The 25,237-nt window shown below is 38.7% G+C and overlaps 1 protein-coding gene across 3 annotated transcripts in view; it reads right to left on the bottom strand.

The window, feature by feature from the left end:
• Window positions 1-25,237, bottom strand: part of STK39 (serine/threonine kinase 39) — a 107,621-nt gene that overhangs the window by 26,011 nt on the left and 56,373 nt on the right. For all 3 annotated transcript variants that reach the window (XM_087731644.1, XM_087731646.1, XM_087731645.1), the window contains 3 exons: window positions 17,137-17,259; window positions 16,982-17,014; window positions 14,956-15,023 (listed from right to left, as the gene is read on the bottom strand). In XM_087731644.1, the coding sequence (XP_087587770.1) occupies window positions 14,956-15,023; window positions 16,982-17,014; window positions 17,137-17,259 (224 nt within the window). The remainder of the gene's footprint in view (window positions 1-14,955; window positions 15,024-16,981; window positions 17,015-17,136; window positions 17,260-25,237) is intronic.

Here is a 25,237-nt window from a genome sequence, read left to right as displayed (position 1 = left end):
AGAGCCTTTCAAATAATTACCTAATGATAGTGTAACTCCTGCTATAGTCAATTAACTACGTTCCACACGCTTGATAAAAGATCTGCATTGTTGAATTAAAATAGGAAATCATGTTTGTGTAATGATGCAACTGTAAATTGGAGACATTAAATGTCACTATTTCTTTTGTCCTTAAATGCAGAATGTCTATCATATAAGTTAGATTCAAGAAAATTAGATGTCTTGGAATTAAACTTAAGGTCTAAATCATGCTGGGATAGCTTGATTATGTATCAAGCAGCAGATTTTCATTCTTTTTTACTACTACTTTTTTTTTCCCACAAATTTATCCACCACTTCTTATGCAGAGTTATCTGAAACATCAGCTTCCATTTCCCACAAGCTTCAGCGTCTTCCATATAGCCCTTCGGGAGAAGTCTGTATTCCTGGATGAGATGCATCTTACCATACCTAAGTAACTGTATATTCTTCCTTCCCAAAATAAGAAAGAAATTCTCAAATAAGGTAAGCCAAAAGGAGGTTGTGTGCATGCGTGTAAGAGCACACAAGTTTTGCCTCTGCATCACTTGCTGAATTTTCAGACTTCAGCTACTCAGTCATCACACGTGGTTTACAAAGACTGATATGCAGGGCTGAGTGTCCAAGAACACAGGTGATAACAGAATGGTAATCAACAAAGCTGACTTGTGAAACAGTGCAGAGTACATTGCATGGAAACCGCATCATTTATGGCTTTTGATTAGTTACAGCGGAAGCAAGATTCCCTGATTTTCTTCATTCTCTTCTTTCAGATGGAGTCAGAAACCATAAATCACAGGCACTGCCCCATCACCACCTGTTCCATCACTATGTCGTGCAGACAGTGAGCACTGTCTAGACTGTGCTACAGGCACTGTAGACATCCATGCTTTCAATCAATGGTCACTTAGTTCTGCTGGCATTTCACAAATACATCCCCTTCCATGAAACTTTATTTATTTTCTTAATCAAATGCTACTTTTTGATTCAACTGTTTAATCACCCTTTCCCATCCTTCCAATGGAAAACTAATCCAAAATCTTAGTTCTCATAATCCCCATTCTTGTCCACTTGCATATGTAAAAGTACATCGCTCTACATCAACGTTATCCATCTTGGATGCTAACCATTCTTCTCATTAGTCTATCATTTTTCTGTATTACGGTTATCCAGTCCTAACAAGGCATATGAATATTCTCTACTATTTCTGTGGACTGACAACTGGAAGCAGCAAAAGACAGAGCTCTCCTGGAGCAACGAGGATTCAATCTTATTAGCCCATTTCCTCACAACTGAACCTATTTTAACAGACTCCAACATACCGATGCTACAGCTCTGGCCTGGGGCACATTCTACCGTCTCTTTCACTTATTTTTCCATATTTCTGCATGATTAAAATAAAATATATATATTTTTATATATATATGAAAGAAGATATATATCTATATCCATCTCTATATACGTATCTTCTATCAATATAGATAGAAGAAGGAAGATGTAACTATATATATGTATCTTCCTTCTTTCATCTGCTTTTTCCTGAGCTCCAGTTGAACATTGAGGACGTTACCAGTTAAGGAGAAGTAAGTGAAAACATTTAAAAAAAAAACACCAAACAAAAAAAAACACCAAAACCAAACACCAGTGAAAAACCAAACGCTATGCTTTATGGTATGGTCAAGAAAATAAAAGCTCTGCCCAGGCAAGGGTCCTTGGTGGGGAGGTAGTTAAGAGGCCAGAGCGCCTGCACCATTTGTAAAGAACAGGTCGCCCGGTAAAAGGGACACTCCCTGCACTTTCAGGGCCTGACCAGTACTGAGGAGGGCCATGGTCCAATTAACCAAATTGTAAGCAAGAAAGCATTCTCAGAAGAAAGTCAGAAGAGCACTTACTTCTTCCATCCACTTTTCAGATCATGACTAGTTATAACTCAACAACAGAACTGATCCACGTGTTAAAAAAAATCTGCATCAAGTGTGTGCTCCCTAAAATGGGAAAGTTCGTCCATGGCTAGTTTTGTCAAACCTTAATGAGTCTGGCTAGTGGAAGAGACAACAGCAGAATATATATTCTTCTCTGAAACCAGAAATAAATTAGCCTTCAAGTAAAACTGTAGAAACTTTATTACGAATGGCACCATAAAACATGGTGCCAGATGGCACTCTTCACCAGCCAGCCTTTCCCCTCCCCATGCTCCTACAAGCCCCACTGCCATTAGAACAGAATTTGGCCCACCATCAGGGACTAGTGACACTGGCCAAGTCTAAGTCAGTGTGCTTTAACAAAAAACACACGCTGACAATAAACATTACACTTGCCACACTTGTACAAAATTTAGCTCTCACGGATGCTCCTCCCCTTCAAAATTTGAACTCCATTGAAACTACCATGAAAGCAAACTAAGTTAGAATGGAAAAAACAAGACAGTAGAAGAGCTTAAGAAACAAGGGCAAGCAGTATGGTATTTACACTGCCTCACTGCTGTTGCTGGTGTAATTAAAACCACAGAAGCATTGAAATGACTTGTTCATGTAGACTGCAGAGAAAGCAGAAGTTCACATCAAAATGGAGTGGACTAATCAGAGTGATAGGTAGGTTGTACATCCTAGAGCTGTACTCATGCAATTTTCATTCTACATCTCTGGGGCAAGATCTTTGTGTGTACAATGCAAGAAATATAATTGAGAGAAATACACAGAAGACTAGGGTTTGTACCTTTTTATAAAGAACTTTTGCTTACCTTTTTTCCCTTGCTATTCAAATGCTGGAGGGACAAATGTTATTTGGCCACACCAAATGTTATTCAAAATCAAAAGGTCATCTGCCTTCTCACAATAACTTGTCACCCATTTCTCACTTTTCACATGCTCAAGGCATAATGCACAAGTTAAACATAGCTCCCTTTGTAACCTAGCTTTTATAGCATTAGTTTATTCCACAAGTGGTATATTTTTCAGTCAACGCCCTGTATTACACATGGAGAAAACTGGTCACAGTAGCAATGAAAGAGATGGAGACAGCACCACTCCCTGAAAACAGCTGTGAGTTTACTTTCTCAGTGGGCAATAATTTACCATATTTTTTTTTTTTACAGTAGAATTTAATTTGTGGCAAGCCATAGAGCTTGACTCAAGGAAAATCCTGATTAAGTGATGCAGTACCCCTTTTTAGGTATTGTCTGTTAAATAGCCTGCACTGAAGATATGTAGTACCCATTTCTAATCTCAGTTTTGGTTAATTAAAACTTTATTTCAACTCTATTTACAGAACACAGTTAATATACACAAAACAGTGAAATGCAAACTGGCACTTTACTTTCAGTATTGCAAAGAGGATGCGGGAGAAGAATCTTTGAAAGTGAACGTATCCATCGGTCCCAAATTTGAGGCTGGGCCTGGTATCTAAATCTTCTGTCCCTTTACTTTCCTCACCTTGCAATTTTCTTATGCTTCAGCTGTGGGGATTTATCCATTCAGCTAGGGCAGGGAAAGCAGGAACCCTCCCTACCCCTACAAATATCACAGCTCACTTCTTCCCTGCCCCACCCCCCTTTTTTTCTTCTGAAGTCACGGCACCTTGTACGCAGCAGAACCAAAGCAGTAATAAGAGGAAGTCTGTTTATTAAAGTAATTTTGTGAACCAGAACTTTAAAGCTCCTGTGGGATCACATAAACACAACAGAAAAGAGCATTTACTGTAAAGAAGCATTAGCCTCCTGAGGATTCACCACATGTTTATGTAAATCCCTTTCTCTCTAACACTTCCACACTCAGTTGTCATTTACTAATCAATATCCAGGCTCCTCCATTACACATTACCCTACTACCAAGAGCAAATCATGTCTGTTCAGCATTGTGGAGAGAGATGCTTCTTCTCAACTTGTTTTAATGACTTCAGGTCAATTCTAGATTAAATGGAAGGTCATTTCTGTTAACTTTTGGTAGGAGCAGAATAGATGTTTGAAGTCTGCCCTGCTTCCAGATTGCCAAATAAAACGGGACTAAAATCTGTGTTAGTAAAATGTAGTCCTGAAATACACAGTTCTTTGAAGTCCGTTAAAACTTTACCATTTACTTCAGTGGTTCTGAAAAAACTTCATAGGTTTACAACTTATCCTGCTCCATATACATTACTGGAAGAAGGAAATACATTTAGCATATGATGCTTCAAGATCAAGTTATAGGACTCAAAAGTTAACCACTGCCACTACCATTTAATCTTTTCATGTTCTCAGGTCCCTGAAATGATGCAACACACTTGTTAATCACTATACTTTAAGAGGTAGCAGCAATACTAATGGCAAAACACAGCCAAATGATGCTTTCAAGACTGAAAAACAGCCAATGTCACAATGAAACACTGTCATTTGGCTGTTAAGCTGTCGGGATGAGAGAGCAGTTACCTGTTAAAGATTTACCATCTGTATGCCACACAGAAAAGGCAAGTGTACATTACAAAAAGCAGCCACCAAGTGAATTGTTACGGTCACAATTAGATCAGCTAACAACACTCTCCACAGCGCCAGGGTAGCCGACAGCTCCTCCAGCAGGAAAGGACTTTACAACAGTTCTACCCATAGCTGACCAGTCCCAAGTTGCAGAAGACTTAGAAGAAATTAGAGTGCTTTCAATCTAGTAAAAATGGATGGGATATGATAGTAAAACTAAGAAAATGCACAATTTGTGTGCTAGAAGAAACACTAGAAAACCAGCTGATACACGCAAGTACCACCAGGCAAGTATGCAAAACCATGTTTATCTTAGAAGCAGCATACAAACATTAAGTCCTTCCTCCCCATCCACTACAGCCCCAAGTCTTCATTGTTAGAAGTCTTCAGTGTTAGAACTAGAGACACTGTAGATATAACTATACCTAAACATGCTTTTAAATAGGGTCTTCTCTCTTTCTGCAACTGCTGATGCCAGAAGCTAAATCAAAAGCATGTTGTTAGTCCTTCAACTTTTTTTCTTGTTATATTCATTCCCAGCTAAGTCAAACAGCAAACTCTAGAACAAACGATTTTTTTTTTACCTCGATTCTCGGTGACCCATTTTTCTGCATAGGCAGTGAAAAGCAGTATTCACTTGCATCATCTTTTCTGAGGCTCACCCTTCCTACTTGCTGTCATATATCAGCAGGTGGAAACAACTTAGACAAAGAGCCATCAGTTCTGTTGCTGCAGAGAGGGCAATATTAATTGTAAGTTTTTTCCCTAAAATTATTCCTGAATTAGCACAGAAGTTTTTTAAAAAGCAGTGGTAAAGATTTAACTTGTGAAAAGCATCAGTATTTTTAACAAGTACTTGAAATACAATGAAGGGCAGTACGCAGTTATACTGAGAATTTATTAATGTGGTAAAATCTCAATGCTTGGTCAAAACCAGAAGTGATCTAAAACTGACATGAAAGCTTCCTAGAAAGAACTGGAGTTAAGTACAGATGACATCAATAATGTTAAAAAACAAGCACCCTGAAGTATGCAGTGGGAGCATTTCAATAACAGAGAGGACAACTGCCATGCACATGATTTGATCACTTCGTTAAACACTACAGCACGTTGTGGTCACAGTTGCCTTTCTTGGATTTGCCAATAGTTTAATTTACCCCCTCCGAGCATATCTCTGAAAGATCTCTGTATTTCTTGATACTAAACATTATTGATCAGTGCAGAGTTTAAGGAAGTCAAACCTGTATTAGCGGCGTGACTGAAGTGATACACCATCTGCCTGACTGATAAGAGATACCAGAGCAACTAACAGATCAAACACACGAAGGCTTACTTTGTATGCTTCTACATGCCTGGTGCACAAGAAGAGAGATTACAACCTGTTAGTCCAGTGACAAATTCTCCAAGTACAGCGCTGTAAAATGGTGAAAATACTTGAAGCAAAATTTCAGTTCTTTAAATCAGAAAGTGTGAAAGGCAGATCATTGCCAGGAGGCTAGGGGTACTTCAGAACAGAGCTCTAGAAAAGTGATTTCATTTATAAAATCAAGAAAAAAGACTTGCAACAAGTTCTACAGGAATATGGGTTTTTTTAATAGAGACGTGTGAGTCCCCAAGTGCACAAAACAGGCTTTGAGGAAAGGCTCAGGGAAACCTTTTGCCTTATCCAAAGCAAAGAATGTTTTAAATATGTTGAATCAAAAACTCCCTGGATGCGTCCATCCTTTCAATGCCACTGGCTCGGAGCTTTTCACTCCTGATGATCTATCAGTACATTACCGTCACAACCAAAGGAGACTTGTAGTGAAGCCAGAAAGACATCTGAGCCACCATAAAATTATAACAATCTGCATAACATCCATCTAAAATTCATGGATCTCGACTAGCTTATCAAGAAGAGCGGGAAGCATGGCGAAAAGTCTAAGCTTTGTTTTAAAATCTTCAAAGGTTTCATCTAGTTTTCCTGCCATGGGCCAAACTTTCTCAAAAGTAGCTTTACAATAAATAAGCTTCACCAGCAAAGCCTGCTCATATGTTAAGTTCTTGTCCTGCCTGTGTCCCAGCGCACCTCTTGTGGCCATTCACTGGCCACACTACAGCAGCAATGACAATTGCTTTGTGGAGCAAAACAGGATCAATAAAATGAGTTCAGTTAAAATTTTGCCTTCCTCTCAAAAATATCAGAAGTCACAAACCAAACAACCAAAACCTGACTGCTTTATATGACCCAATACAGTCCCAGAAACACCCCTACCAGTGCAAAGTGGAAAGATAGAGAACCACAACAGTAAGTGGGAACAAGCAGCCAAAACAGACAAAATTATTTAAAATGGTTTCAACCCTGCCAAAGGTACTGTCACCACATTCACAGGCAACTCTAAAGCAGACAGATGAAGATTAAAGTGTGGCCTCTCAAGGTAAATGTGATGCCTTTAAAACTATTAGAAAAATACCTAATTAGAATTAAATTTTAAATTATCAAAATGTAAGCCATATTACAGTTGACCATTAACATACATGCCATTAATAATACAAATAAAATTACTTTTAACACCGAGGTCAATTCAAGTTTTAAACTATCTCCTTTAACATAAAGGAGGTTGGGGGTGGTGTTCTGGTTTCTCTGTTGTTTTTTGTTCCCCCTTTTTTTCTTTCTTTTGTAAATAACACAATAAAAAGTTAAGAATGGAATAAAAAGCTCTAGCGATTTTAAAATTTCAGTATCAGCAACATCCCCAAATGCAATTGCCTGCATATTTTACAACCACAGCTGTGCAGGTTAAATGCCTAATTCCTTGCCATCTAAATATTTAGACATGCAAATCTTCTTGATAATCTAAATTTAAGAAGCAGAAACAATATATTGATTCCTTGGCTCAATAATTATCAATTTTATATACAAAAGTTGTTTTGATAAGCAAATATACCAGTTCTCTATTAAATAAGTGATGGTGTAGCAATTGCATCCAGGATTATTTAGGTCATAATTAAAATAAATTTTTAAAGGTTTAATTTATTTTCAATAAAAGTACAGCAAAGCATAAAAACATCCTTAAGTAGTGAATAAGAAATGCATAATTTAGATTTTTAAAGAGCAAGCTTTGAAGGACATAATAGAGGTACAAACAGAAAGCAGGATTAGAATCAATAGTTTAATCAAAGGTTCCTGCTTACTGATTTCAGTCATGATTTAATCATGATTAAACAGGTTATTTAAATGAAGTCTCCATGCTGTGAAAATAAAATTCAGTTCAGTAACCATGTCCCCACACCTCCTCAATTCCCAGGACAAAGCCTTAGAGGTGATGGCGAAATAAAATGTAGGACAGTCCTCAATACTGTAATCATAGGTACATTTATTTCAAGAATTGTACAAATGGTTTTGTTTATGATGTTTGTTACTGGATCAGTTCCCAGCCTATAGAGAAGTTCTGTTACTTTCCAGTTGTGAGTCTACCACACAGCTCAAGTTTGTTTATGGATTTTGTCTTTAAATACACTGGAGAACAGAAGCCATTCTAAATAGCAAAAATTATGAGAAATACCTGCCCTTGGTGAAGGATACACATCAGCCCCACTTCTTGCAAAAGAGACTGGAACGAAAGAAGTTTTTTAAGATACTAAAAAAACTAGAAGGGAAAAAAAAAGCTCTACTAGATATCTCCAGCCAAGTACGTTTTTTCTATAACTTTACATGTAATGAATTTTGTAAGAAAGATGCCAAAAAACCAGGCCTACACGAAAGCAGGAAGATTAGCACTTGAGCTTCAGCTCAGACTAGCGAGTGATATCTCATCGTCTATGTTCTAGCACGCAGAGGAAATCACATTTCACTTAAGTCCTAACTCTCCTGCTGTAGCACGGCATAGGCAACTGCCTGCTACTAGGGCATAGGCAACTGCCTGCTACTAGCTACTCCTTGGACTTGTTCTGAATTGTATGTCTGTCCAGCTCTCCAGAAGACATAGTCCTCAGAAAAGATCAAACAACACACAAAGTGTGATAAACCAGCTATATTAGCTGAAGAAATGTTTTTGTAAGAAATACCGACACGCACAAACGTTTATCTGTAAATAACACAGAGTGCCATTACATAGATTTCTGCCTTAGCATTTTCTCTACACACTATTCTCAATAAGATATGCAATAATATAACAGAAGTACCCCATTTGCCAGTGCATCAAGTCAAAATTTTCCATTTGCCCCTTTTGTTCTTCCACAAGCTTAATTCATCTAGTGCGCATGAATTGTATTAAATTAGGTCCTGGGACATTCCAAATTACCGTCAGTAAATTATCTTCCTGTCATAGGAGCTAATTTAACCATCTTAGATTGCTTCAGATAATTTGCAATTCTTAACTATTAACCATTAACAAGTCTCCTAATTTAACGTGAAATGTCTCTGTTATTAATCTAAATAGTCAAACCCTCTGACAGTGACCTTCCTAGATCTGTACCTGTAACAACTAAAAAAAATTTCAAATCCAGAGTGATAATTCCTTCCCACCCCCCTTCCCTGGCGGTATGAACAGTCCCACTGGAGGGCTAAATCACAGACAATTGCCTTAAACCTCTCTTTGCAGAGTTCCTGCCAGGGTCCGCTGCCAAGACACACGGTGTGCACAGCCTCAGAGGAGAAATTTTGGATTACAGATTTCATTCCTCCCCACTCTCAAATTCCTTTTCCTCTGTGAGGCTGAGGATACAGAAGCATCAGCATTTCAACATAACGATCGCTCAGACAGTCTGTGTCATAGTTACATGCCATGGCAACAGTTCAAGCAACAACTGAGAACCGGTATTTTCAGTTCATTGCAAAATTCAAGCATAGTCCCTTAATTAAACTTGAGCTTTAAAATACTAACAGTCTGTATTAAGTATGTAATACTAGAGCCTTTCAAAAGCTTTGCATGGAATTACCTAAAACACACTTCTGCTAATTTCACTTCTGGGGCAACATACTCCAAGACACAACAGCGCAGATGATAGAAAATAAATTGGAAATGCTATCTCCAACTGAAGAAGCAACTCTGACAGTAGAGAATATTTTTACAAGTTAGTCCCCCTGAGAAAAGTACTAAAACAAAAAGGTACTAAATACAAGTTAAGGATGGAAAAATCAGATACTCAAGTTGGAAACTGTCCAGACTAACAGAGTTAAATACCAGCACTTGTATAAAGAGTGCCATGGGATTCTTTAAAGATTATTTCAGAATGTGAGTTGTGCTTCTCATCCACAACAAGGCATTTGCACTAAACAGAGGCTGATGTTAATTTGGCATTCCCTACTCAATTACTGAATGAGTCCAACCCTGCTCTACTTAGGAAAAATAACAGAACCTGACCATCCAGTAAAAGAATTACCAGAATGCACTGATTCTTCTGCCAGAATTCTTCCTTTGGGAAAGTAATTTTTAATTTTTATGGATACTATTAACCTTTTTTGGAACATACTACTAGGAAAAAAAATGCAAAACTATGATCTAAAATTTGATGGGTTTTGGTGTAGCATAGCCTCATTGTAAAAGAGGAAAAAAAAAAAACAAGCCAGAGGAGCACTTGCTTTTTGTTGTTGGTATTTTTTTTTCCCTCGCTCCTGTTCCAGGTTGCCCATCTCCCTAGGCTTTGCTCTGTCCCAAATCTCCAGGCACTACCCTTCAAACCTTTTGGCCCACATTCCCAAGCCTCATATTAAGTTGTTTCTGCCCATCAGGCTCTAAATGTTTGCATCAACTTCCATGACAAACTCTCTGCAACCAAGGTACTTCCCCAGCCAAAGACTCAGCAGTACCGCAAGTGCTATCAGAATTTTCTCTCCATCATCCCTTCTTGCCTGAGGACCCTGGGGAAATGCCTTCTCCCCTCAGGTCCTAGCCCAGCCAGCCTCCATCACACATGAAGGGCTCCTTCCCATCTGAGATGCTCATCTTTTGCTGTCCCCTTACCTCATGGTCCCTCTCTGGGGAAGCAAAAGGAAAGCCATGAAGAGATGAGACCCTCCTGAGCCTTCTCTTGACATGTTTACTTCCCTTCCACTCTCATCCTCCCCATCAGTCAATTCATTCCTCTTGTCTTTGTGGTATTTACAGTTTTACCCACATCACTACTGAGCTTTTTTTTAAAAAACAGTAATTCTCAGCATCTAAAACCAGTGTGTTCTGAACTCATCAAGCTACTGCAATTTATATAATTTGATTGCTTCAAGTGAATTATTTAAAAAGAAAAAGCTTCCAACATTTTGGATGATATACTGAGCTTTGAGTCTTCAAGTCTGGCATCTAATGTTCACAGTGTTTATCTGAATATCAAGCCATACTTTAAAAGCTATATAATAGTAGTAGATGAAGCATCACAGGAAATTGTTTCTATCCTCATACTGTAGCTAACTTGCTCCATAATAATATGGTTCATTTTAACAAATCCCATAAAAATCCTCTGATGTGCTCAAGTCTCTATCAGCTATATGACTTAATGATCAATTCACCAAAAGACATCAACAGAATAGTTTAAAATCTGCACTGGAGGTGGATAAATGCAGAAATCCCTGTGAGGATATTAGCTGTTTACTACCTTACCATGACAAGGGAATGCTGCATGACACAAAGCAAGTCATCTACATCGCTTTTCTTCACAAATGCCAAAACTAGCAGTATTTTTACTTCCAGATGCTGAAAAAGTGTTTACTCAGTAAGTTAATTACAACAAAAGAGAGCAGTTAGAGGCCAGAGGGTCTTTCTCCACATGCAGCTGCCCTAAATGTAAGCTCAGTCACCCTGCAGTAATCCCAGCATAAGGACAGCTGCGTACGGCTGGAATGCAGAGGGTGGCTACCTCAGTAACTGAGGACTGACTGTGAGTGACCGAGGGCCTCCAGGTTTACATCCTAGGACACAGGAAATTTATTTTTCAGACTTTTATGAAGGAACCCCATACAACTGCCCTTCCGCTAACAAAACAGAAAAAAACAGTTGAATTCGTGCAAAACAGATTACAGTAATAGTTCAAGCACTAACACTTTAATATTTTGAATACTACTGTCTTCCCAAAACAGCACCTCTGTCGCTTGTCACTTACATTACCTGATGTGGTACAAGTTTGTCAATACTTCACTGGAATGGCAGCCTCAAACCTACTCTGGCCTTTGTTTAGCAGAGTGGTAAGGTCCAAGTACTGAGACTCTTTGGGGCTGGGGAGGAAGACTCCTAATCCTATGCCCATGAAGCAGCACTACTGTTACCACAGTTGCTACTTCTCCAGAGCTGGCTTTTCTGAATTTGCTCACTGCAGCTAGACCTAGACCCAAAAATGCAGAACCCAGGAGTCCTCTACTCTCAGGTGAAACCACACCCTGCCAGGCCAGGGCCACTGTTAATGTGCCTACAGTAAGGTCAAAGATGAAAAGCTTTTAATAGATAATATACCAACAGAATATACCGACAGATACTTGCCACTGACAGGCAAATGAGCTAACTCCCCACAGGTAATCCGATACTGGAAGAGACGTAACTATTTTGTCAAAAGTTAAGAAATAATCATCAGCTCCTTTCCCCAAATAAGGTTTCTGTTAATTTACTGAGGAACAAGACATTTGAATATAATTCTTGCAAAGTATTCAGCAGACTGCACAGCCCTGCCATGCTCACAGCAGCCTCAGCTCTTCCCCTCCTGGGGTCAACAGTGAAGAGGAAGCACAACTACTGAAATGCCATCTGAGGTACCCCGCTAAACACAACATACAGAGCAGCCAGGCAGCGGCTGCCCTGAATTGCTGTGAATGTTCCATAAACAAAATAACTTTTGCCTTTAAAGTAGCAAATATAAAGAAATGCTTAAGTACTAACTCTGAATCTACACCACTGGGCAGAGGTATAGGGAGCTTGTAGCCCTTGTTCTCAGATACGCACTTCACAAAGTCCCAACTAAAGGAGGAAAGTACTTGTGCTTGGTACACCCCACACTCCTATATTCCCCAAAACCATCCACACACACACACTTTGATTTTCTGCTAGCTCTGACCCTACTCACACAGAACCACAGAATCATAGAATTGTTAAGGTTGGAAAAGAGCCTAAAGATCATCGAGTCCAACCCTTAACCTATCACTGCCAAGTCCACCACTAAACTATGTCCCTAAGTACCACATCTACCTGTCGTTTAAATACCTTCAGGGATGGAGACTCAACCTCTTCCCTGGACAGCCTGTTCCAGTGCCTGACTACCCTTTCAGTGAAGAAATTTTTCCTAATATCCAACCTAAACCTCCCCTGCTGCAACTTGAGGCCATTTCCTCTCATCGTATCCCTTGTTACTTGGGAGAAGAGACCGACCCCCACCTCGCTACAACCTCCTTTCAGGTAGTTGTAGAGAGCAATAAGGTCTCCCCTCAGCCTCCTCTTCTCCAGACTAAACAACCCCAGCTCCCTCAGCCACTCCTCATAAGACTTGTGCTCTAGACCTTTCACCAATTTCGTTGCCCTCCTCTGGACACACTCCAGCACCTCGATGTCCTTCTTGTAGGGAGGGGCCCAAAACTGAACACAGTGCTCGAGGTGCGGCCTCACCAGTGCCGAGTACAGGGGCACTATCACTTCCCCTGGTCCTATCACCTCCACATGCTCAGGTTTCCATCAGAAGGAAACCCAGACACACAGTGCAAAGACACATAATGCAGCCCACCGCCTACCACTGAGGCAGGACACAGCCAGAACTCACGTGGGGGCAGGAGTATGTACCACAGAGCATTCTTCCCTCAAAGCTAGGTCAGCTTAAAGTAACAAAATTTGGTCTGCAAAATTCTGCATCAGATTTTTGTTTTTATCAAGACACCGCTAACAGTGTTCCCAGGCTCTAGAGTATATCTGCTGTTCAAGACTGTTTTGTTTAGTTTAAAGGAAACTTTCAGGTTCCTGAAACTGAAATTTTTGTTTCTACCTTCTCTACCAATAACCATCTAAACCTTCATAATTGTAACACATTAATTTAGTTACTACAGACTTGCTTTTAGGGACGGTAGGGGGAAGGAATTTTTTCACCCATGAGTTAAGAGGATCCTTAACAAGAACAAAAGTTCACGGTGCAAATAAGAGTTTGGAAACTCGAGTCTCCTAGGATCAATCTTCCTTCACTTCTGGCTTAAGAGCTGCAGAAAACTGAAAGCATAATCCCTGACATTTCACTGTACTTGCAGGACTAAAATGCGTGCCCTGTGGGTATGCCAACACTGCAAGAAGAAACTGTGTAGAAGCTAATCACTATAGGTTTCATTGTAATTTAAAAATACCCAAAGCACCTCACTAGTGCATCCACATAGCAGTATTAATTGGTTTGTTTTGTAAATGGTTTCATCTACCTGTCTGTCAGCAGAGAGATGAAAAAGAATATTGATAGCATAACTGGGCAGTTATGTAAATTGGACAACTAAACCGATTCCAAATAATCTCTAAGTCTTTTCTTGCCCCACAATAAAATTTATTACTCCTCCCTTCAGTAAACAACCTTTGGCAGCCACACAAGTTTTTGCAGCTGTCACTAAAAAAGTAGTCAAAGAAAAGGAAGATAATAGATTTTGGAACTTGGCACTCATTCTGTGTAGACTTTTTTTTCTGATTACTAACAGTTTTTGATGTTACTGTTTTAAAGCTACTTGTTATGCATAAATCTGCTATTTGTTTCTAACATACTGGTTGTAATTTTGTAAATATTTGTCTATTTGACTTTTTATTTTTTTGTTAGCATAAAAAACCCGTAACATTTAACTTTTCCCCATAGCAATAATTAAGAGTTTACAACCTCTTGTAGGTATCCTGTCAATACAAACTGGATGTAAACAAGTTTTAAAGTGAGTGGCAGTAAGTTTTTTTAACTAAGTTAGCAATTTAAGGAAAATGGCTGTAAATATATAAAAAGTTACCAAAGCTTCTTATGAAAAAAACACTTTTATCCAAGAACAGACTGCATAATTAAACAATTCAAATCTTAGTTATAAACTGATTTTAATTAAGGGTAATCTGACTCATTTTAACTATGTATAAATTTAAGTCAGACAACATATTTGTATCCATTTTCTAAAATATCTGTCACTTCTCCACAGTGGCTGATCAAACTTGCCAGTGAAAAACATTTTGAGTAGGCAACTTGTAATACAGCTATGGTTTATTTCTGTCAGAGGCTGACTGCTGAAGTGTGAAAGAAACTCATTAAAAATCTCTCACTGTGATCCTGCATTGCAAGGAAAAAAAAGAAAGAAAATACTTAATGAAGGGTACACCTAGCCTGAAGCCACATTCATATTCTGCTTTTCATTTTACACTATTTCAGTAAGCAATTAGAAGACAGCAATTAGTCACAGAAACACTATTCATACTGGTCATACTGGGAGATTAAAGAGGTTAACACTTATTTTATGTTAATATTATGAGAGTAATGAGGGAGATCAAGAATAATACAGCCAACTGAAAAGGAATGCTAAAATAAATAGAAGAATCTCTTACCTTAATCTTAAGACAAGATTCACTGCACATGGAACTTCACTATATTCGTCACTAACAGCAGGCTGAGACTATTAAAGAAAAAAGCAAAAAGCCTTATAAAGAATGCCAAAGGAAGAAAAAACATCCCGAAATACTTGCCATGCTAACAGTTTGAAGTTAGCACAGAATATTTTACACATCCTCTAACTCTCAAAAACCTTTTAAACACTTTCAGTAACACAGTCTAAAATATAGCTGATACCAGTAAAACTGCTATATTTCAATTACAGAGGTACAAATGATAATGCCTGCATTAAAGCACTGAGTGTCAGAGCTTTTAACCCACCTTGCATCAGAGCTCCAATAACCTATTAAATAATATGCACACAGTGAGAATACCAAGCTACTACTCACATTATTTTTGTGTAACAGTTTTGGTTGTTAAGGGAAGTCTTGCATCTACCCATCTGCAAAGAACTAGTAGCATATCAAAGCAGGCATCACACCTCGGAGAATGTCTTTCACAGAGAAAAATCAGGAATACGGGTATCTTTCACACTACCACTCCTCCCTCACACTGTGATACCCTCTCCAGCCCTCAGCTAACATTTATATGGTCTCAAGCAAAAGTGTATCCTACATACAGAGTACCTCAGGGCCCTCTACCTTACCATGATTTCCTACCCAACTTGGCATATTGCCACCACTCACAGAAGCCTGTTCAAAGGTTATAGTCAAGTCCTCCCAAAATAAAGACTTGCATCACAAATCTCATTTGATTGTTTTCCAACAGTTCCACATTAAAGCTACTTTAAAAAAAAACAACCCTATTACACAAGATCTATATTTTATTATCTGTGTATTTTAATCAAAAGTTAATGAATATTTGGAAAATTATTTAAACACCAAAAGGGGAGTAATTTTTTTCTACTTCAGTTAAGTTCCTTCCATTCATATAAACTACTACTATTATTTCTGCATCTTCAACAGAGCTGTTATTGCAGTGTATAGGAACGTGCCGCCCAAAGACCAACAGGCACACACCAACAGTGACAAGCTGCACTAGTCTCAGTTCCAACTCATCTTCTGGAGCATTTAGGAAAACAAAAATCAACAGAAGCCTTCAAGCAGAGGGTTTTTTCTCCTTCATAAACTAAACAACTCATAATAAACGAGTTACCTGTGGAAACTGAGTCACAAACTGCAGAACTCTCAATTTCTAAGACATAAAAAGACTGTCTGGTGAAAGTCCTTTTTTTATTTTCGTACTCAGCTTACGTAAGACATCTCAGATGCTGAAGTGCTACGTAAACTAGCTCTGCAATGGAAAGACTGGGGTCATCACAGGAGCTAACAGGACCAAATCTGGCAGGAAGCTGTTAGTCTTTTAGAAGATTTCTATGACACCAACGAAAATCTGAGAATCTAAAATTGCAGGTGAAGTGGCAAGTGTCACCCACCCGAGGAACAGACATTTTTAAAAGAGCACTTTGGCTGTAAGCCAGTAATCCTATTAAGCAATTATTTATAGCAGCAATGCTTCCCACACTCTCAGCACAGGGCCATGAAACTCAATATGGTATTTTCTTCCTTTGAATTAATCTATTATGCCACAGTACTGAACTATTTTACTGTATACAGGATGAAGCATTTTAATTAGAATGTCGTGATACAAATCCTGAGAACAAAAAATTATTTTGAGATCTTCTGGCTACTCCAAACCAGCCATCATTACTCTGACAAAAAGACAGCAATTAGTGTGATCCAGTTATGAAGATTCATTAAAAACAGCCAAATTACCTATCTTAACCAATTCTCCTGGGCATGAACATAACATGACTTTAAATTTCCTATCCATTTTATCCAGTGTGTGCTCAAGTTAATTGTTACAGGCCGAACTGCATACAGCTCTGTCCTCACAAGTACTTGCCATAAAAGGCTACAGAACAACACTCCCACCTCAATTCACATTTTTAACAATAGAAATGAAAAAGAAATCCCTTCACTCAAACACTTGGAAAAAAAAAATTGATAAAGACATTTTTACCTCTGCATTCTCCTCTTCTTTCACTCTTCGTGACTGGAAAACAAATGCAATGAGATATGAGCTATGCAGCTTTATGCATTAAAGATCCAGAAATACTAACAATTAAGACAAACTACCTTGCAGAGTGTAAATGTCTTGGCAGAAACAAAAGTTACCTTTTCCTGAGAAACAGCAGCTTTGCCTTCCTCACTTTTCTCATCCATTTCATCATCACTCCATTCCCAGTCCCCATCTTCTGTTTTATGGAGATGACCACTGGAACCCGGTACTCGTCTGACCTACCGAAATATTAAGTGTTCACCATTACACAGACATCTTTAGTCTTTATTGTTGTTCTGGTTAATCAGCAATTCTTCGTTATTTTTATTCTATATGCTTAGTTTGCTGGAGGAGTCACTGGCATACTGGAATAATATCTGCTCTCAGGAGTCATCCTTGAGCCAGTGGAAACAGCTAAGCTATGCAAAATTCATAGGGAAACGGGGTTTGGATATATTTTACAACTGCTTAGGAACAAGCTCAAGTAGATGACAACAGCTTACTATGAACTCACCCTTGAAACAAAAGGAAGCTATTCAAGGAAGCAGAAGTTACACAGACAAGGTTGTTCTTGGGACACAAGTCTTAAAAACTTTAATTGTTCTGCTAAAAGCATTAAAATGTGTAAAGGTGTTAAGGATACTTTAAAAGTAAATTTATCGTTATTTAAAGAAAGGCAGCTGTATGCAGACTGAGAAGGTAGGCAGGCATGCACCACACCAAACTAATTGGGCAAACTCCTGTGGATCAACCAGTCTCATGAGGCTTAATAGGAGTATCCAGCAGCTAAATCAGAAAATCAAATACTCCTCTGATGCCGTCTTGCTCTTTTTCAGAGCCTGACAACATGCTTGTTTTCCCTAGATCACGTTTAGCCTATTTGAGCAAAACAAAAGAACATCCAACAATTCTTCTCACACCTTGGCATGCATTTATGAGACTCATGAGATGGCTGGAAGCACAGCACAATAAGCAGCAGCCCCACTGGTGTTTAGATTAGAATCAGTTTCTCTAATTATTTCACATTACTGAACCAATATACAGTTCCCACTGCACAACTTCAAATGATCGTACAGGTAAGCTCCAGCACAGAAATTTGTAAGGCTTAAAGCGTATCCTTTTGAATTATAAAAAAGGAAAACAGCCTGTACATTGGTAAGAGAACGAAAGGAACAAAGCATTAAGTGTTCACAGCACACAAAAGCGAGAACTAACTTGGCAGAAAAGCAGTTTCAGGCCAAGAACAACTGCTAGAGAAAACATCTAATAAAATAACTTTAAAAAAATTATGAACTAGATGGTCTTAGCTCAAAATTGTACATCCTGTTTGCCAGTATCCACAGTAACATACACCAGCCTGGTTCAGCTTTGGTTTCACAGATTCCTGTCTGTCGTGTTTTGATGTCTTGCACTGAAGTATACTGAGCACTGATTAACTTGGTTCTACCATCCTGGTGGTTGATGGCAGTGATGGAAACCCATTCTGCCAGCACAGCTACTCCACAAAACAGGAAAATTAAGGGGGGGGAGCAACTTATTTCTGTCTAGAAAAATTACTGTTTTTTCAACATAATGAAACTTACGTAAAGACTAAACAGGTATTAACCTTGCTCTAAACCCCTCCAGTTGCTGCAAACCACAACGTGGGGAGAGATGCAGCATGTGACAGATTCCAGCTGCTTCTAAATCCCATCAGGCAGTACTTCACCAAAACATGTATGGCATGAAAACAATATAGGACACTAGAAGTCTGAGGTCATGAGCTTCTAGAAAACTGTGTGATGCAGATATTAATACAATTTTTCCCAAAGTGGCTTTTCATAGAGAGCTGGGCACTTAAGCTATTTCTCTACTGGATTTGAACCGAGCACAATTGGGAGCTGGCTGGCCTGACACCACAAAGGCAAGAGCTGAACTTAGGAGCCTTCTTTCAAAACCTTGTGCGTACACAAGCAGGTATCTTGGTGTCTGTCTGCACTCTTTACCCCTCTTCCTTCCTTCAGTCCCCGAACACCCACCTGCTCCTCTCCTTTCCCTTTTGCACATATAAGATTAAACTAGAGGAAAGGGTGAAGTTTCCAGAACCTCAGCACATTTCTGTACCTTCTTCAGTCCTTATGATATTCCTCCCTTACATTTCTTCCCTGCACAACTGAGTAAGAGTGCCCTACCCAGTTTCTCTGTATTTTGTACTCCTTTGAAACTGAGAAGAGGGGAAACCTATGCAGGACACTGGAGAAATATCCTACTCCATCACTTGAGGGACAAATTCTGCACTGTTTTCCCTGTTTCCCATACCAGGGTCGTAATGCACCAGTTTCAGCTCTAGCTGCCTCAGAGCTTGGTAAAAGAAGCTCATGTGTGTTTGCGAGGGAGGATCAAGCAAAAGTCAACAGAAGCAGTAGCACAGCAATTTCTTAGTCAGCTGCACACAGCCCAGACACCATCAGTGGGCTCTTACGGTCTACATCATCAGGGAATAGCACAGATACAAGGTAATCTAGCAGGCAATTTGCCTGGCACTTGTGGATATAATTTATTATCCTTCAAGGAACAGTCCTGACGTAGGCTTTTGTTTAACAGCACAAGCATTTTCCCAACAGCTATACATGAACCTATGAGAGGACATCAACCACAACCAAAAGCATGTTTTTCAAACAGAATAGAATAGAATGGTTTACAGACACATTCACACACTACATCGTGCACTAATCAAAATCTCTTCTGCATCCATTTTCAGCTGTTCTGAAGACTAACTAGAATGATTTTAATGGAGCTTAATGATGCTGGCAGAGAGTTATGGGAGAAAGCTTTACTGATGAAGATGGAGTGCATTTCAAGTTTTTAAATCGATTGCCTTTTAATAAGCAATAAACAAATGGCTCGAGGAAAAGAAAGTAAGCTACTGTGAAAGAAAATATCGTGTCAAATTAAATGTTTTTCTTGAAAGGTGTCTGAAGGCAGAAAAACAGAAGTTTAGACTTGTACTCTGTTTCAATCAGACTGACTCCCACCAGCACACATATTCACAGGAAAGAAATCATAATCAGTTATAGCAAAGTACCCAACCTATTCAACCTTCAAAAATGTGAAGTTGTTGTCTATGACTTTTTTTTATTGGTGGGTGTGCTTAACACTTGCATTACTTAGCAAATCAATTTGCACAGTTTTTCATTAAGAGTGGCTTTGCTCAGGCTCAGCTGTGCTTAAAGCCACAAAGACCCAGTCACATAGGGAGGGCATGTACCCTAGGTGTAGGACAGAGCAAGAGTGGTGCACCATGTCTGCAAATAAATTGATTGTCTCTTCATTCATCAGAAACCTGTACAACTCTAATATCACATATTAGATAGAATATTACCTTAAATTTCTGTTGTAATAGAAACCTGTCGTAACAGACTTGATACTAGTATAGCGCTGCTTCTCTTCAGATTTTTCTAGTGTCTTTTCCAGGGCACGTTCATTTAAATGTATATAGGTAGTAACACATGTGAAATACTTTAGGAGACAAGTAGCATTTTACTATATTCAACTCGCATTAATATAAAGCAAAAATAAAGCAGAAGAAGTAAAGGAATAAAACCTACATTATACAGCTAAAGCATTTTAGGCTTTGAATTTGGCACAACCAGAGAACCACTTCAAAGGGCTAAGACAACTGAGACAATCTGCTAGTTTGCTACCGTGGGGAAGAGACAGTCCCAAGATGTCCATTAGAGCTGCACCGGGACCTACCTGGTTGTATAGCGAGCAGATTCAACCCACCAGCATGGAAGAAAACCTTTTTTTTTTCTTTTCTGAACAAGTTTTTTGCAAGATTTGTGTGTTAAATCAACCCATCTTGAGGTCAAATAGCAAAGACTGTAAGCAAAGAGGCAGAAACAAAAGGGGCAGTGAAAAGGAAGTTGGATCATCTTGTTTTGGCAGCAGAAATCCCTCAGGATCCTCAAAATCACGTAGTCCAAAACCCTTACAATGCAGCATCACGACTGGAGCGCACAATCTGCCACACCAAGTCTCCTCAAGCTTTCATTTGTGCTCCTACAGCTGTGCAGATAACCCAATTGAAAAATTATCATGGAACACAGTTAGCTTACAGCCAAATTATCTTTTTAATTTAGCTGATCATGAGTTAGCACAAGTGCTAGAGCCTGCACAAGAGGAGGAGCTGGAATATAATTTTGAACAGTTGCCCCAATCACCTGTGGTAAGAAAGCATTGTAAATTCCAAAAAAGTGATAGAGACCTAAATATGAACAGGAAGCAAATATATCCAGACACAGCATACATTTGTCTCCATTCCCTTTCGTGGGTATGCTAGTTTAAGTTCTTTACATCTGTCACACAATCTTTTGTCATTTCTTCTTGTTTTATTCAGCCCCAATACTAGGCTTTCAGTATTAGGCTCAGTATTTTTTCTTCCCTCCCTACATGCAAACACTATAAGCATATTGTTGGCTTTTCAGCATAAAACACTCTCTTTTCCTAAATATCTTTGCAGCTTTTTCATTATGAATTAATTTATACAATAAACATTACATATCAGCACACATGGGGGGGGGGGGGGGGGCAGGACAGAGGAGTCAAACTACCTGCTTCCAGTACCTATAATGCTGTTATTTTATGTTCTGAAACAGAAACACTAGCATAGAAAAACATTTTATAGTGTGGATACACACTTCATTGCTATCAAATATTTAACTAAAAAGGATGATTTTACTTCAGGAAAAACTAATTTCATATTATATGAACATATTATTTGTACTTTCAGAAGGGATGCATCTATGATAAGCATTTAAGCATCGTAATGACAGCTGCAGAGTTTGGACACCACAGTAGCACCACATTAGCCATGAATCAGCTGTAGGGGTCAGCACCCATTGCAATGTTCATACAGTTTATTAGACTATGATCATCTGTGAGAGTTTAAGAACAATCATAATCAATCCAACCAGTAAGCTCCAGCATTGACCGGTTGTATCTTTGCTTAGAAAAGAAAAAGTAAGCTTGAAGGCAACCCTTCAGCACTTTATGTATTCCCCCAATTTCTAGTAATCCTCTTTTCATATTATGTTTGCTTTATCAAGACAAAGACGCTTTAAATAACATTGAAAGTCCTAAGACCTTTTGATAACCACGGGATAAAACTAAAGCAATTTTGTCCCTTAAAGAAACAGATCCTTCTTAAACACTTGTCTTTGGCCACCAAACGCTTGTCTGTTGTGCTACCCCAAGTCCTAGTTTGCTAGGATGCCATCTATCCTCCGCTCTGTTTTTTTCCCGTCTCACAAAACACCACAGAATTAAAGTAAGCACATTTTTAGAAAGGTATGGCAAGTCGCTACACTAAAATTTTCAGAAGATTTTCACTTCATCACAATCAAGTCTTTCCGACCTTTTGGATTACTCTTGAAGTGTTTGTCACAGAGTGTGGTAAAGCTCTATATCCCTTCTGTCCTTACAGGCCTAAACAACCTTCAACACAGGAAAAACCTTTTCCAGCAAATACACTAAGGGCCATTATAACCGGCCTGTGAGGACAGGAAAAGAAAAAGGAAAAAAAGGAACAAAGATAAGCAATCACTGAATGGCACGGGTGCCAGAATTGTTCTGTTAAAAATGCACCTTCATCAAGGTGGAAACAAAGAGAGTGTTTCTCTAGATGACATTCTCGCATGCTTTACTGTTTCGATTGCTTCCTTTCAATTTACAACAACAGGTGTGCAATACACAGAAGTATTTTGCTGCAGAATAGTTATATACATACATGTACTGAACTCTAGCCTGTTAAATACTCGCATTGCACAATACAACAGGAGTCTGTGCCTCAGGTGTCAGGCATTTGTAGCAAATACATTACGGTATGCCTATTGCGGGAGAGGGAGGGAAACGATTATCCCATTTTCTCCCATCAAACCGTAGTCCCCTATGGCAAAGCTTACAAATTCTTTCCTTTGGCAGTGTGCAGCTTAAGCTACTCTTTGAAATGCTGAAGCTTGTAAAAGTTAATGAAAACACTGCAATGGGCCAACAGAAAAATCACTACGTAGAATTGATGAGGAGAGTTCATGGGGACTTGATGGTCTACATAACACTCAACTGTTATCTAAAAAATAAACTAGATGGCTACTGATGGAAGGTTATAGAAAGCTGTGTTCATCACTGCACAAAGTATTCATGTCTGCTTTGCCAATAATCTCAGCCTCACTGGGTCACTGCAGGAACACGTGGAAAAACTGATAGAAACAGCAGCACATCTGAAGAGATCACACAAACATACAGCAATAACATCATCAAGATATTTTCAAACAGCAAAGATATTCCTACCCAAATTCAGAGAGACAATGCAACATGATGAACGCCTCATAGGGCATCTCAAATCCCATTTAAAGAATCTCTTGTATTTCTGACAGAGTTTGACTCCCAGCTCTGCTCGACGGAAGTGTTTTGTTGAAGATACGCTTCACAAATATGGACACTAAGAGTTTTTCTACCCTTAAAATAAAGTGCTAAAGGAAACTAATGTGAATGAACAATGTCAAGCGTATGCAAGATAGACCATTCATCCCAACTTCCAGTATTACCCTGGGAGGGAAAAGAATTACCTGAAGACAAGAAGGAAGGTAGTTCAAACCATGCTTATCTTGGAGACTTGAAGACATAACTTAGGAATAAGTAATGCATAGCTCTCAAAGGACGCCATACAATCAAGAAACAAAGAAAGCCCAGACTTTGTGTCCCGTTTATCAACTTTCGATGAGATTCAAATCTTTGCCCTTGAGAGAACAGATAAACTTCTCTTTTTTTCTGATGTTATTTTACAATCAAGTATAGCATTTCCCTCATATGAACTGTCCTTCAAAGAATGCACTATGTTCTTCCTGACTCATACTATCTCGAACTCCTGTTGTTTACGTAGAGACAGTTAAAGTGTTAAGTTGCTGGAGAGAAGACATCTCTGCAGACCTCCATATGCAAGCCTAAAATTGTCAGTGGACTTCAGTCCAATTTCCCAGTCTCCCTTGTGTCAGTGCTGAAACTGGCAGAAAAGTCCAGCAACATGAGGACAGATGCTCATCCTCAAATGACATTAACATTTAGCGCTATAGGTAGTCTGAATTCCATATTCTCGTTCAGATCCAGTTTGCTTCAGATTGATTTGTTCCAACCAAATTGTAAATGACCTTTCATTAGTTTTCTTACAAGCTTGCATACGAAGGGTTATCTTGAGGAGTACTAGCCTAGGACCAAAATTAATTTCTGAAGTGCCGGATAAACCGGGAAGAAAAGGCAAATGGAAGGTGAGTAAGAACAACAGTTTTAACACTGTTCCTAGCAAGAATATACAACAGGGGTTGTATTTGGAATATTGTAAATACTTGGAATTTTATTACTGGTTATCATTTGAGAAACTACTAGAAGACTGATATCAAAGGCAGCATGCTTGCTTTTCTCCACAATGATTACAGCATTACAGCAGTTGAGAATATTCTATATATTTCTCCTGATGCCCTGCTACAGGCCTCCCATTTTACAGAAGGAAATAAAGAAGTGGACAAATGAAGTGATTTATCCAAAACCACAAAGCAAATCCTAGACAGGGCATGCAACTGAAACAAACTTCATGTATCTCTACAAAAATAAGGAGGAAGCTCTTTTACTTGTGTGCAGTAGCTATACAAATACAATTTCTCCATCAACTTTAGTCAAAATACACAGCATCGATAATTCTTTATGCTAGGATTATATCGCTCAGTAAATATTTCAGAGGAAAAGGGAAACAAGTTAAAACATGCTCAATTCTAATCTGGGTTTTATTGTTTTAAAAACCTAAATGCTCCTTCCAAAATAGGACTTAAACTGAATCATAACTTTAGCTAATAAAGAAAACAATGAAAGCCTTCAGCCTTACAAAGACAAATTAGCACATATTAGAAAACATATTTCACATAAAACAGAAGAGCACGCAGGGAATAAAAAATGAATTTGAATGACTGGCATTTAAACTGCACCCAACACAAAAGCAGCTCAGAACATTGTAATCTACAACCAAAAGCAGTTTGTAGGAGGAAAAACTTAACAAGCCACTGACAACATTACCACAGCTGTGGAAGAAAGACATTATGAAAATCAGCTGCAACACAGAATACTTGGACAATTTAGTGAGTGAAAAAATCATGACTACCACAAAAATATTAAGCATCATATTATTATTAT

This window comes from Nipponia nippon, unplaced genomic scaffold (assembly GCF_047370975.1).
Source record: "Nipponia nippon isolate SJK-2023a ecotype South Korea unplaced genomic scaffold, ASM4737097v1 scaffold_5, whole genome shotgun sequence".
Classification (NCBI taxonomy): Eukaryota; Metazoa; Chordata; class Aves; order Pelecaniformes; family Threskiornithidae; genus Nipponia; species Nipponia nippon.
Note: the sequence above shows the minus strand (reverse complement) of the source record. Positions and strands in the feature narration are given on the sequence as shown.